At 34.4% G+C, this 15,733-nt stretch overlaps 1 protein-coding gene across 1 annotated transcript in view; it reads left to right on the forward strand.

Annotated features, from left to right (window-relative positions):
* The window catches only part of WDR36 (WD repeat domain 36), a 43,894-nt gene extending 29,287 nt beyond the window's left edge, over nucleotides 1-14,607 (forward strand). The window contains exons 17-23 of the mRNA XM_082723718.1: nucleotides 4,026-4,133; nucleotides 5,762-5,859; nucleotides 6,229-6,374; nucleotides 9,529-9,648; nucleotides 9,831-9,912; nucleotides 11,325-11,512; nucleotides 12,666-14,607. Of these exons, the coding sequence (XP_082579844.1) occupies nucleotides 4,026-4,133; nucleotides 5,762-5,859; nucleotides 6,229-6,374; nucleotides 9,529-9,648; nucleotides 9,831-9,912; nucleotides 11,325-11,512; nucleotides 12,666-12,815 (892 nt within the window). The 3' untranslated portion in view covers nucleotides 12,816-14,607. The remainder of the gene's footprint in view (nucleotides 1-4,025; nucleotides 4,134-5,761; nucleotides 5,860-6,228; nucleotides 6,375-9,528; nucleotides 9,649-9,830; nucleotides 9,913-11,324; nucleotides 11,513-12,665) is intronic.
* Nucleotides 14,608-15,733: the final 1,126 nt, after the last annotated feature.

Consider the following 15,733-nt stretch of genomic DNA (forward strand, 5'->3'; position numbering starts at 1 on the left):
TGAGAAGCAGAATTGAAATTTTTATCTCTGAAATTATCTGCCATCCCCTACCATTACCACCTCTTATTTCTGGTTGTCTTTAATATATTAGAAGTTCGGATTGAACCCCTTTGGGATAAGAAAATTATAAAAGTAAATAGTTTAATCAAATTTTGCATTTTGTTATTCCTTGCCCTCTGACCTCTGCTTTCTGTGGACCATTACATGAAAATAGTTGGAATAGAACATTGTTTTGGACTTTCTCACTAAGGCAAAACCATCTCTCATTCTATTCATTAAAGATACCTTTGTAAGGTAATTCTCTCATTTTGAAGATTGAACTGTCTAGACACTGTCTACATTTGTTTAAAATATAGTCGAAAATTACTTAGAGGTATGTGGTCAGGCAGTCAGTTCAGCATCTGACTCTTGGTTTTGGCTCAGGTCATGATCTCAGCATCGTGAGATTGAGCTCCGAAGTGGGTTCTGTGCTCAGTGCAGAGTCTGCTTAAGACTCTTTCACCTTGTTTCTCTCCCACCCTACACTTATAGGTGTGTGCTGTCTTGCTCTCTCTCTCTAAAAATAAATCTTTAACCACAATTATCGTATGATCTCTCAGATATGAGGAATTTGAGAGATAGGGCGGGGAGTCATGGGGGCAGGGAGGGAAAAAATGAAACAAGATGGGATCAGGAGGGGGACAAACCATAAGAGATTCTTAATCTCATGAAGGAAACTGAGAGTTTCTGGGAGAGGGTGGCTGGGTTATGGACATTGGGGAGGGTATGTGCTATGGAGGGTGCCATGAAGTGTGTAAGACTGATGATTCACAGATCTGTACCCCTGGGGCAAATAATACATTATATGTTAATAAAAAAATAAATCTTTAAAAAGAAAATAAATTACTTAATATTACCTGTATATGCAGATCTCTGTGCTTAAAAATCAGATCCATTAGAATGGGAATTTTATTAATGTTCTCTCAAAAAAATACAATTTAGCCAGGACTTTTCATTTTGTGGGATAAGCAGAAGGCTAGATGGTACTTAGGTCTGGGATTAAGCCTTTATTAAGCCATAAACACTTTATGAATTAATGTGGCAGTGTAAAATACACTGTATGTGTGGAAACCACCTTTCTCTGTTTGATGCTTTTACGTAATCCACCCACACACAACAACTGTGGAAATTAAGTTGTACAAAGAATTTGACAAAATAATTACAGTATCAAGTAAAATAAATTTGTTTAAGCATTAGATTCTCTTTTTAACAGATTCTAAATGTATTAGGATATTTCAGCCCTCACATAACTTTTTTTTTTTTTTAAGATTTTATTTATTTATTTTTTTGACAGAGAAAAATCACAAGTAGGCAGAGAGGCAGGCAGAGAGACAGAGAGAGGAGGAAGCAGGCTCCCTGCTGAGCAGAGAGCCCGATGCGGGACTCAATCCCAGGACCCTGAGATCATGACCTGAGCCAAAGGCAGCGGCTTAACCACTGAGCCACCCAGGCGCCCCAGCCCTCACATAACTTTTAATGAATATTAAACAAGACACAAATGGTGAAATCTGAAATTGTTGTATTTAGGTTCCATTTTCATCTATATACACTAAGATGATGTTTCTGCTCTGGGTTATTGGGATTAAGTGAATTAACATAATTTAACTGTCTCTGCATATAAGTGTTTAGCAAATATTTCCCTTCTTCCCACATCACCTTAATCCCTTAGGGAAGCCATTCCTCTGAACCTCCAAAGTAGGTTTGAACAGAAATCAGACAGGTTATTACTCATCTTTTTCCCCATACTAAGAATTAAACAGTAGTCATTGTCCCGAGCACACGTCACTGGGGATCTTCAGTGCTCCTTATTTTAGTCTTGTTTTCTTATTTTGCATTCATTATTTAAAGGTTACATTTTAAATCACTCTGAACAAATTGAGAAAGAGATTTTATCATGAACAAGTCAGTGTTACCACAGAACAGTCTTCATTTACATTTGAGCTGCTTAGAGTTGTGTTCCATGAATCACCAATGTAAGCATCCTCTGGGTCTGTATATACTACTGAGTTGTTTATTGTATCTTTACTTTCAGTTTTGCTGAATTTACAGTGATTAAGAGTTCAGACTGCTTCTGGCTTGGTTACTTTCCACCTTGAACAGGTTTTTAAATCTTCTGGACCACATTTTTTTTATCTTGTAGTAAGGACAATATCTGCCTCAGAGGGTTGTGAAGATTAAATTAAGTAGACTCAAGTGCTTAGGGTACTTCCTATCATGAAGAACTAAAAAGTGTTAACTGCTGTTACATTTTTTTTCTTGAAATAATTTATTTTATTTAATGTGGAATTTTTTTGAGGGGGAAGGAGAGATTGAGAGAAAGAGAACAGGGGGAGGGGCAGAAGGAGAGGGAGAGAGAGAATCTTAAGCAGGCTCCACACCCAGCATGGAACCTGACATGCAACTCCATCTCATGACCCTGAGATCATGACCTGAGCCAAAATCAAGAGTCAGGTGCTTAACCAACTGAGTCACGCAGGTGCTCCTTAATGTGGATTTTACACTTCAGTTGTTTTGCTGTGCTTTCCCATGGATAATGTATTGGCTTCAGTGAATAATGTAGTTTGCTGTTACTAAAACCCATATGCTTATCTTAAAGTATACAAAGTACTCACATTCAGCCTGTGTAAGAAGCCTCCTCTGCAAGATTCCAGTGGGTTAGACCTTTCTTTTTTTGTTTTTTTTAAAGATTTGTATTTATTTATTTGAGAGACAGAGATCACAAGTAGGCAGAGAGGCAGGCAGAGAGAGAGAGGGAAGCAGGCTCCCCACCGAACAGAGAGCCTGACATGGGGCTCGATCCCAGCATCCTGGGATCACGACCCGAGCCGAAGGCAGAGGCTTTAACCCACTGAACCATCCAGGTGCCCCAGGTTAGATCTTTCTTTTTGCTATTTAAATCTACCTTGTTTCATTTCCTGCTACTACCATTCTAGTTCAGATCTTTATTGCTAGGTTAGATGACTGCTACCATAATCTCACTATACTTCCTGTTCACATATATTCAACATTCTGATGGCAGATTTTCTTGTGAAAGTGAAAATTGCACCACTATCTGCTCAAAAGCCTTTAGTGACTTTTCCACTGATTAAAAGATAAAAACAAACTCAAGTGTTTGGTATTTAAGGTGCTATTTGCAGCCTTATGCTTATGTACCTATTATGTACCAAATCACTTCTTGCTTATACCCAATTGCACTTCCTCTTATTTTACCTTCACAGTTCCCTCAGCCAGGAAGTACTTTCTCTACTAGCAACATCCTCTGAGATCCTGTTCATTTGTAAGGCTTATCTCAATCATTTCATTCTCTTGAGAATCCTCTTTTGTGTCTCCTACCTGGGTGTGATCACTCCTCCTCATTCCTGCCCAACTTTTTAACTCCTCCAAGCCTTTCAAAGATGTGATACTGGTTTCCATAAGCTGTTTTATAGTTATGCTTTACAGACTGAATTTTCATGTTTCACATATAGTAGGTTACCTATTTGGAAAATAGGTAGAAGTGCTCAAAAGTTTTTTCCATTATTTTCTTTCTCTTTTTTACAGCCATTTTATTTTATTCCTTCCCTTTCTTGCCTAAGCCTTTTTAAAATTTCACTGGAATAACAAAAATACAGGATAGTACTGGTAATCAGATTTATTTTAAATATGTTACATCTTCAGAATTTGTCCCCAAGTCAGTCAGGCAAAATGGTGTTCCAGAAAAATAGAGCATTTCCTCTAGTATTTTCCCTATTGCTAAAACTCTTTCTTCAGTTAATTGGTATATTTAATGTTCTCCGTCTTTCTTATTAAGAGAGATTATTTTTACATACTAATTTACTTGACAGAGCTCTATTAGTGATAGCTTTCTGGTATTGGTTAGTGAAAATCAAAAATGAGTATTTTCTTTGACTCTCATCCCTTGTTCTTTTAGCAAAGATATATTTTGTGAGTTATGTCCTTTTTTGGTAGAGCTTAAATACTTCATAACTTTATAATTCATTTTATAGCCTTATAGACAGCTTTTTGTTGGACTCCGCTCCTCTCAACATTACTATGTCTCCTACTGGTGACTTTCTGGCCACTTCCCACGTGGATCACCTTGGAATTTATCTTTGGTAAGTTATTTCTTACATTTCTATTGTGGGTAAGGAGGAGGAGGATGATATTGTCAGAAAATCATAGTTGCTAACATTGCCATTTAGCTTTTCTTTTTTTAACTTATAAAATAGAAATTTCACATAGTTAGAGTTAATTCACCATAAATTTGTGACTGATTCAACATCTGCTTGATAATTTAGATATCTGCTTAAGTGTGAAATTCTAAACCACATGACTGATTTTTATCAATCGCATTTGTCTTTTTTTTTTTTAAGGTTTATTTATTTTAGAGAGAGAGAGAGAGAAAATGCAAGTTGGGGGAGGGATAGAGAGAGAATTCTCAAGCCAACTCCCCAGTAAGTGCAGAGCTAGATGCAGAGCTTTATTCTGGGACCCCAAGATTATGACTTGAGTCAAAATCGAGAGTTGACCCGTTAACCAACTAAGCCACCCAAGTGCCCCTATCATATTCAGCTTTTATTTGCAGAAAGGTTAAGTGAATTTTGAAATACTAGGGAAGGGGAGTCCCCAGTTAGATACAGCTCGAGGACCACTTTATAACTTTGGCCAACATTTCAACTCAGCTTACCTTATCTTCAGAATAAGCCATAAGTATGATCAAAATCCTTTCTAGGATTCATTCTAGTTATATAACTCTACATAACCATGGAAAGATAATAATGGTGGTGATGATAAACATGTAAGAGTTCAAAATAAATGGTCCATCGTCTTGATCTAGAAAAATTTTACCTATTTTCTGAGTTCTCATGTTTAATTCCTTTAACTCTTCTTATTAAAGAAGAGAAGGAAATTAATCCTTAAAAATTTTATAATTAAAAATTTTATAATTAGATTTTTAGGATATGAAAATAAATATATGATATATATTTAGAAATTGGACTCTGGCCACCTTAATGTGCAAAGTAGAGTATTTCCTGGCATTTAAGAAGCTTGAACAATCAAGACAAGAGAAGAGTATCTGTGGGATGTCAGCAGGAGTATAATATATTAATATATATATATTAATGTAACTCAGAACCTGACATTCCCAATTATTATTTTACATTCCAGATTATAATGTATGTGAAAGAGAATCTGATTACCCCTCTTTGGGAGCAGTATCTACATCTTGATGAGTCATCCAAGGCCATGCTACAGGGTCAAGTAGCAGAAACATAACTACTTTAGAAGACCATTCTAGAGAAGGGAAAGTCCATAACTTCAGCAACCCAAAGAATCTAATCAGCATATTCTCTCTGACTTAACTGTCTGACTCCATCTTTCCCTCAGTTATGATTTCTCTAAATGGAGATTGCCATTTGTCAAAATGATATAAATATATGGAGGTTATGTTATCTTATAAAAGTATTATCCACTACTGATCTCTCAAATATTTTTTGTATTACATTAAAAATAAAGACTCCATTAATAAATAATATTTATGCACAACTTTCTTATGATGACATCTATGACATGAATCAAGGCATTTTCAAATTAATATTGACTTTTAGATTTTTTTTAACTTTTGTGATTGGAATCTGAAGCCAAGTATAAGATAGTAGTGATTATTACCAGTAATTGAAGTTTCTTTGAAAAAATCTGTTTTTATAAGTTTTAAAATATTGTTTGTATGTTTATTTCTCAGGTCCAATATTTCCCTGTATTCAGTTGTTTCACTACGGCCGCTTCCCACAGATTATGTTCCTTCAGTAGTGATGCTTCCTGGTACTTGTCAAACTCAAGGTAATCACAAAACAGTAGTTTTGAAGTGTAATATCATAAACCTAACTTGAGGGAAGGTAGAGTTTAATGCATTCAATTAAAGTATTTTTCTGAGTATTAGGAAATATTTTGAATGACTTCATTAATTAATGCAAAAATATAATTGATGTGGTATTGATAAGAAATTAAATAATATACCAGTGGGTCTGGTGATGGGAGTTGTAGATAATATGAGAAAATGAGGAAATAAAGTCAATAGAGTTTATAAGGCTCTGCTCAGTGGACATGTTATGAAATACTAATGGATTTGGAAGAAAGTAAGTTCCTTTTTATATGATAAAACTTTCGTTCTGCATTAATTTGTTTTACCTGAAAATTTTTTGTTTTAAGATGTGGAATTATTGGAAGAAACCATAGAACCAAGTGATGAAATGATAGAGTATGATTCCCCAGAACAGCTGAATGAGCAGTTAGTGACTCTATCACTCCTCCCTGAATCACGGTGGAAGAACCTTCTTAATCTTGATGTTATTAAGGTAATGCTGTAGTACACTTAATACTGGTCCCTAAAAACACAATGGAGAAACATTTTCTTTAGTAGAGATAGCTTCCTCTACTTGGAGGGTTTCAGAAGTAAAGCCTAAGGTAGTAGAAAATATCATTTAGTTGAAGACTGTGTGGTCCAGTGTGATTATAGGATTCTTTCTCTATAGTAATTGACTTTGAGGGCACTGAGCAAAAGTATAGCCTGCAACTGCAGAATCATTAAAAATTAGATGTTTTAAATCTAACCTAATAAACTTTTTTGTACTTACAAAAATGAGGAAAAAAAGTTGCTGCCATGATGTGTGACATTTCTATTGCTAGGTGTTTGGGGACCAGAAGACTTTTCTCTGGTCTTTAATTAAACTTTAGTTACCCTTTACCATTCCATACCTTACTCTGTCAACGCCAAGAAAATTTTTATAGCTTGCTGTGTTGAGTCCAGGCATATAACTTAATATGAACTTATCACTAGATTATGTCCCAAGGGCAACAGCAGTGGGAAAAAACCTAGCTCCTTTGTCTTTGAGGTATTTATAGTTTTACATGGAAAAAAAGGATAATTATGGCATAATTAGTGTTTTTCAAAGTATATTTTATGATCCCCATTTGTGAGTAGCAAAAGTAATTGAAAAGAATAAACTAGAATAGAAAACTTTTAAGCTTATCCTCTGATAGTAACGGGAAGTATTGTTTTATGAAACTTGATTGGATAGATACATATTCATATTCACTAGAGGTTATGTATGTGTTAAATCACATGCTAGGCCGGGCATAAATGTAAAGAATTGACATAGATAACTATGACAAGATTTGTTTTGTAGCTGATTACTTAGCACCAGAAAAGGTATGTATGTCTCGATTAAGGAAAAAGTTTTCACATGTTAATTTTCCTCTCAGAAGTTAAATATGCTTCTTTTTACTTGCTCACTTTTTGAGAGATTGGATGTTCGCTTTAAAGTATGTTGTGTAGGAGCATAGTTGTAAAATCTCTCCATCATGTTGTCCAGTGTGTCAGCTATAAAGGCAATACTTTATGCGATAGCTTTAAAAGCAATGCATTGAAAAGTCCAAGTAGATCAGTGTGTAATGGAGCAATCAAAATAATGCCCAATTAATTGAGATTAGGTTTTGGACCACTCTGTTCCTTGCTTAGATACAGTTTTGTTCTGCATAAAAACTTATTTAGAAACCTGAGTGAATGATCTTTATGGAAGAAATACGTTAACATCTCCAATATTTTTATTTCTTACTGAATGGTAGAAGTTAGAATTTCTGTATTTGTCCTGTGGGTAACTTTTCTCCTTTTGGTTTTCCTTGTGAGATTAGACCATTTCCAGAGCCCTGTGGACCTGCAAAGGCCTTCTGTTCTTTTATTATTTTTATTATTAACATATAATGTGTTATTTGCCTCGGGGATATAGGTCTGTGAATCATCAGGCTTACACAATTCATAGCATTCACCATAGCACATATCTCCCCAATGTCCATAACCTAGCCACCCTCTCCCTACCCCTTCTCCCCCTGGCAGCCCTCAGTTTCTTTCCTGAGATTATGAGTCTCTTAATGGTTTGTCTCCCTCCTGCTCTCATCTTGTTTCACTTTTTCCTTCCCTATCCCTCACAACACCCCGCCCTGCCTCTCAAATTCCTCATATCAGAGAGATCTTATGATAATTGTCTTTCTCTGATTGACTTATTTCACTCAGTATAATACCCTCTAATTCCATCCACGTCATTGCAAATGGCAAGATTTCATTTCTTTTGATGGCTGCATAATATTCCATTGTGCGTATGTGTGTATATCTATCTATCTATCTATCTATCTGTATATTGCACATCTTTATTATCCATTCATTTGTTGATGGACATTCGTTCATCTGTTGATGGATCTGAGTTCTTTCCATAGTTTCTGTAGACAGAAAACAGTATGAACGTTCCTCAAAAAGTTGAAAATAGAGCTACCCTACAACCCAGCAATCGCAGTACTGAGTATTTACCCTAAAGATACAAATGTAGTGATCCGAAGGGGCACGTGCACCGAATGTTTATAAAAGCCTTCTGTTTATATCTACAACTCAGTGACTCTGTCCCTTCTAACTCAAGAACAGTGAGTTAGAAGTGTAACTGTGACTCATTCTGCAGTCTCCACCACCCCCAAGAAGGGCCATGCTTACCCTGCAGTTGGCAGTACCTTGTCCTGCTTTCATGTAGTAACTTTCTTTTATGCTGTGGCTTCACAAAGCCATGAGTATCCTTGGTTTTCTTTCAAAAAACGAATCTTGTATGATAGCTCCAAAGAATGGAAGAGGAATAGTGTAAGGTAAAATTGTGAGTCTCCTAATAAAGGCAGATTACCATAGAAAGGCTCTTTCATCAGATACTCCTGAGGTGGTGAGTGACGTGTAGCATATGGTCACCAAAACTAAATTCTGTCAGTGGGAATTCCAGTGGAGGTTTTCCTGATAGAATTTTACTAAAGTTAAAATTTTACTAACACTTAACATTTTTATAATTTTATGATTTTTATAATTTTATTATATAACATATATTATAAATTATAAAATTTGTAATTTTATAAATGAGCAATAGTGTTCTTTTGCTTTTTAAAAACAAAAAGTACGAAGGAAAAATCCATAGAAATTCCAACGAACTAGAAGAATCAGGGCTATTCTTCATAAGAAAATTTACTGAATTATTTCTAATGGCAAAGTCTACCTCTAGCTCCAAATTTCTTTTGGAGAAAAAAAAATGTAAGAAACTGTTGAGCATTTACGTAAGTTTTGTTTTCTAGTCCATTTTGTGAAAAAGATTGTAGAAGTTCAAAATTGCTTGTTACTTCTTTACGTAAATATTCATGTAAATCATGTTTGAGGAAAATGAGAGTTCTGAGAGCTTCTCCTGAACCTTGTCATTTTTCTTCTGCCTTATCAGCAAGGGTACTAGAGGTCTGCCTTGAGAACCCTAGTTTAAAGATATCTGTGATATTCATCAGTTGACATTTTATTTTGGCATTCAAATTTGAGAAAGTTTCATTCCTTCTTTTTACTTTTTGCACTTTGTTTTAAAATTGACTTGGAATTAAGTATTAGAAACTGTTGGCAAGGACTTATTAGTCTTTTTCGCTTTCTCATTTTCTCTTAATCAGAAAAAGAATAAACCAAAGGAACCACCCAAAGTACCCAAATCAGCACCATTTTTTATTCCAACGGTTCCTGGCCTTGTACCCAGATATGCTGCACCTGAACAAAATAATGATCCCCATCAGGTAAAAACCAAATTGGAGGATTCTAAGTATATAGGGTGTGTTTTGTATTCTGCATTTGTAATTCTTTATCAAGACCTAGTATTAAGATACACAGTAAATTAATGATAGCTTTTAATTATAAGCTATAATTTTTTTTGTTACACTTGTATTCTTGCAATAATGTATGTTTGTTTTTGTTTAAGTCGAAAGTGGTAAATCTTGGAATTTTGGCTCAAAAATCAGATTTCTGCTTGAAACTTGAAGAAGGACTAGTAAATAATAAATGTAAGTTAAGTTATAAAATCTTTTACCAAATATCATCAATATACTTTATATGAAGAGAAATTGAATGATATTAGCAGATTTTTCAGTAGCTCAAAGAAAATAGTAAAATCTTTAAAGGATTGAAATTTTGATTTTAATGTGAAATAATTTTAGCTTTTGTACTGTTATGTTAAACGAGTAACACTAAACTTGGATGAGTATCAATATTATAATTACCTTTTGAGAACATTTCACACTTTCTATATGGAAAATTAGTTATTTCCCCACCCCCATCTCTTTCTTTGTTTTTACTTACAAATACAGTTTATAATACAGCAGAGACTTGTCTTAGGTGATTTTTAGATATTCCCAAGTTATCCCAGTAAGGCAGTTTTAAAATGTATTTATTGTTAATACATTTAAATTTTGAAAGCTACAACCTGTAGCTAATAATGATAAATAATAAGAACTATAAGCAATTATCAGAATCACAGTCACTCTCTTTGTTTGATTTATCCTCTTATTTTTGGGATCCAAATGCTTTTGTTTTCATACCAGCATCACTCGAGTCCACCTTGGCAAAAGTCAAATAATGGTGCTGATGGGCCATTGTAGATGACTAAAGAATAGCAAGATCGTAAAGAAGTAACTTGTTATATTTCTGGAGAGGCAAAGAAGAAAAGCACTATTATTTAGTGTAGACTGAAGGACAGAAAATAAAATTTGTTAGAGTTTTATCATTGGTGTTACTTCTTTTCTAAAAGCTAAAAGCATAATCATTGCCATTATAATATCAAATACCTATTACAGAATAGTTGTAAGTGTATAGAATATGTATTCTTATGATGCATATAAATCAGAAATGCTTATTTCTAGAGAAAAGGAGTAAATTTGGGGTATGTAAGAATAAGGTGGAATTGTTCCCCCTCTTAGATATTTCTGTATTTTTAGTATTTCTTAATAATCATCTGGTACTTTAAAAAATTTTATAACAATAAAAGGAAAGAAAAATAAATTCCCCCACCTCATCCTATTCTCCATGCAACTACTCTAATAATTTGGTATGTACTTACAGCCTTCTCATATTTGTATTTGTTCTGATTGTTGTGTGACCATCTGATTGATGTAAGACCATCTTGAAGTGTCTGTTACTAGGCATTAATTAGATTTTCTTTAACAGCTTGAGCAGCAGGAAAAGAAAACTTAAATGCAAAAATTTTAGTGCTTTAAGTCCTTCTTATTGTATTGCTCTAATCATTTATACTGATTGTTACTTAATTTGGAGTTCATTTTACTTCTTAACAGGAAAAAATAAAGCCATAGAAAGAATGTCCTGTGTAATTTAAATGTATGTTGCTTGGGTATGAAATGAAACTATAGTTTCCTAAGTGAAGTGATTGTAGGTAATAACTGGATTCTTCTTAAAAATGCAGATGAAGCTGCTCTTAACCTTCTGAAAGAATTAGGCCCATCAGGAATTGAAACAGAGCTGCGAAGCCTGTCTCCTGATTGTGGTGGATCTGTAGAAGTTATGCAGAGCTTCTTAAAAATGATCGGGATGATGTTGGACAGGAAGCGTGATTTTGAGTTAGCCCAGGCATATCTTGCACTGTTTCTAAAGGTAAGTCTAATGAAACATGGTACTTCTCAGCTTGCCTTCCCTTAGGGTAATGTTCTCTGATAGAATTTTCTGCAGCGATGGCAGGGTTCTCTATCCACTTTGTCCAGTGTGGCAGCCACTTCATACATTTGGCTCCTGAGCACTGAAAAATGTGGCTAATGTGACTTAGAAACTAGATTTCTTATTTTATAGAAATTTAATTAATTTCAATGTAAATGGCCATCTTCACCTAGTGGTTATTGTATTGGATAGCTAAATAGCACAGCTTTGTAGTCTTTTCTTTTACTTAGTACAATTTGACTCATCCCCCTGACTTTTCTGTGTTATCCATTTGATTCGGTATACTGAACTATTAACTTTTTTAAGTCATTGTATTTTGGCAGTTTTTCTATGATCATGAAGAGAAAATTAGATTTCATGTTTATTTTTTGTTTTTGTTTTTTTCTGCTGGTGGAATCAAAATACTTCTATCCTGGCTGAAGGGGTTTCAGGTGATTTGTCGAGAACAGTTGTTTTTATGACTAATATAATGGGAGAACTCATGTTTATTTCAGTGGTATATTATATTGAAGGAAGTAGATGATGTTGACTTTTAGTATTAAAAAATACTTCCTCTATCCCATGAATATATAAAATGAATTTTCACTTACTTAAATTTATTTTAGAAGTAGATATTTAGATGGTAGCATATAGGATGAAAAAAATAGAAATGCTACATATTTTTTCTATATCCTTTCCCAAATGAACTGCAGTTCCTGTGTATAAATTTATTTTAATCCTTAGATGTTAAAGTAGAGAGCCATCAATCATTCATTACCAATAGGTTCCAGTGAAAGGAGAAACCTAAAGAAGCACAGAAATAGGGAGTTAGTGTTAGAACTGGGACCTTGTTTCTAGACTTGTATCAAGGGATTCATTAGGTGGAGGAGAATGATGATAACTTTCAGTTCTACTAAGGGAGAGACAGACAGTACCATAAAGGAACTCACAATAAAGTTTGATAGAGGAGAGGGAAATGGGAACTAGTAATAAGCCAGCATCTAAGGAAGTAATATTCATAGTAGTATCTTACGATGTTCCTTGGTAAGAAGGTTGAATCTAGAAAAAACAAAATTTTAACTTTCTTAAATATTATAATATTTTTTTATTTCAGTTACACCTTAAAATGCTTCCTTCAGAGCCAGTACTTCTAGAAGAAATGATGAAGTTGTCATCACAGGTGGAAGAAAACTGGATCCATTTACAGTCACTCTTCAATCAAAGCATGTGTATTTTGAATTACATAAAAAGTGCTTTGTTATAAAGATAAATTTAAGTGACTAAGACTTTTATATTAAATGGGTTCAGTTTAACTCATACCTTGTTTTCCAAGTTTCACCGTGAAAAGAAAATAAATGCCAGCACTACTAACTAGTAGTCATTCTTCACTTTAAATGCTAAATATTTTCTTGAAATAAAATTATACTTGCCTTTTGTTTTAAAGATTTATAGAATCTACTCAAATGACTTATTTTCTGAGTCACTTCACATCAGTCACTTGTATATGACTGAAATGTTGTCATCAGCTCCTATTTTTTGAACACCTGTAATGTAAGAGATGTTAGGTGTTTCTTGTAAAATATTGCTGAATTGAAGACAAAACTGATATGTGATACAGTTATAAGAGGGCCTTCATGATGTGAAATAAAAAGGTATGTTTCCTTCCTTGGTGGCCTCTGATGAAAACATGGTCATTGAGCATTGACTCAGACTTTAGTGCACCCCTCTTATAATGCGGAAGAGGAATTAGCTAAGGTCATTTTGGGATCTCAGTGACAGATAAGGTTTATAACACCACCCTGGTGTTCTCTCCACTGGAGCCTTTCTAAAGGAACTTGCTATTTTATAAGGAAGGTGAATTGCTGTAGGAGACAGCTGAATGGCCTAGGATAGGGGAGGGAAATTCTAAATTCCATTGAAGATACCCTTCAGAGTGTATCTTCCTTACTGATGCCTTTTTATTTGGAAGAAACTACTGCCTGTATACTTTTCTCTCCTAACCATTGTGTGAGCTCTGGCGGTTTCTCTTAGTGTTTTCATGATTTGAGACTTGAGCAAATATGAATTAAAAATAAACAATTCCTCTACCTGGAAAAGTGTTGGGAGGTCATCATGGAAGCTGCTTTGCCTCCTGTGTATGTCCCCTTTCCTTGCTACTAAAAAAAGGCTTTCAAGGATATAGCTAAGGTCACAAATGAGTGAATAAACTTCCAGTCTTTGTACCTGTTAACTGAAGCCCCCTCAATATGAGAGGTTGATAGAGGACTTTGTGGTGGGATTATGCTATCACAAATGCAAACAGTTTCCTAAATAGGAGCAGAAAAAAGCAAGGGACAATTGCTACTTACGTGTTAGGTCTTTAAGATACAATGCAATATGACTGCTTTGGTGTTCTCTTTGCTCTGCTCTTGTAGAGGTGAGAGAAACCATACTGCTACAGGCAATTTATATAATAATTGGAAGCCAAATTGATAATGGATGTGGTAATACTTTTAAAGTTTAATCTACATTATAAAAAGTAATTCTAAGAACAGACCTCTAGAAACAATTTTTAGTTTATACGTTCAAAAGTAATGTTATTCATAAAATGTAACTGATTGTATATGAATGCCAATATCATTCTCATTAGAATTAAGCTTTTACTACATAATCTCCAGAAAAAACAGTCCTTACAAGGAGTTTATCATTGATAACTTTAAGGCGCCTGGGTGGCTTAGTTGGTTGGGCAACTGTCTTCAGCTTGGGTCATGATCCCGGAGACCCGTGTCGGAGTCCCACATTGGGCTCCCTGCTCAGTGGGGAGTCTGCTTCTCCCTCTGGCCCTCCCACGTCTCATGCTCTCTCTCTCTTACATTCTTTCTCTCTCACATTCTCTCTCAAATAATCTTTTTTTAAAGAAAGTGTATAACCTTAACTATTGACTGAAATGTTAATGCCTTAAGTCTAACTTTAAAAATTATATTCCTCTCTGCCCCAAATACTAAATTCTAAAGATATGGCAAAATTTTAGTATATACTCATGTACCATGTGAATGTTAATAAATAACTAAACAAAATAATAAGAACTCTAAACTGATAATTGTATTGCTTTTACAAATCTTGAACTGAATTTACCTCTTTTAAATGAGAATATAGGAGTTGAATGTATTGTTTCTGTTGGAGGTATCTTTGTATAGTAGTAGCATCATTTTGGCAGGTAGTCTTCCAGAACCTCTCCTTTATGTTTACATCAAGGAAAGAAGGAAGAAAGAAAGAAATACAAAGAATAATTTTGAGTGTATATTTTTTCTTAAAATGTATCATTATCTTTCTTTTTTTTTTTTTTAAGATTTTATTTATTTATTAGACAGAGAGAGACACAGCGAGAGAGGGAACATAAGCCGGGAGAGTGGGAGAGGGAGAGGCAGGCCTCCCACTGAGCGGGATGCCCAGTGTGGGGCTTGATCCCAGGTCCCTGGGATCATGACCTGAGCTGAAGGCAGATGCTTAGCCATCTGAGCCAGCCAGGCACCCCAAAATGTATCATTTTCTGTATACTGCTTTTTCTTTACATTTGAAATTACAAATTTATTATTTGTAATTTGACTACATCAGAAATAAATACTTTTGGCAGTCACCTTCAATGCTAATATCCTCCCTATAAGTCAATTGTTAACTTTCACCTCGACCTTTGTCTATGCATGTATATACATGGTGTATATAAACATAGAAAATAAAATGTATAGTTTTAATTTTTACATATATGCATATCATTCCACAACTTTTCTATTTGGCTTATTTCAGTATAATCACACCTAATCTCTGTACTTTTGTAAAAAAAAAAAAAAAAAAAAAAAAATCATTCCATAATCTATTTATCCTAAAATGGACACTTAAGAGAGTTTCCTTCCCCACTCCCTAATTACAAATAATGCTAAAGAACATCATCCTGTGTGACTCTATCTGCATAAAAGGATTTCTCTGTAGTACATACTTAGGTTTTGAATTCTGGACCAGAGTTAGGCAGTTTTAAAAAGATACTTCAGTTGGCTTCCAAAATGGCTATTACCAACTTACAGTTTCTGAGCAATGAATGAATACCGGTTCCCCATATCATTAAGGACATTTGATACTAGATTTTTAAAATTTTTTAATGAATAAAATATTTTTTGTTTTAATTAAAAACTCTGGCACTAGTAATAA

This window comes from Mustela nivalis (genome assembly GCF_964662115.1).
Source record: "Mustela nivalis genome assembly, chromosome: 3".
NCBI lineage: Eukaryota > Metazoa > Chordata > Mammalia > Carnivora > Mustelidae > Mustela > Mustela nivalis.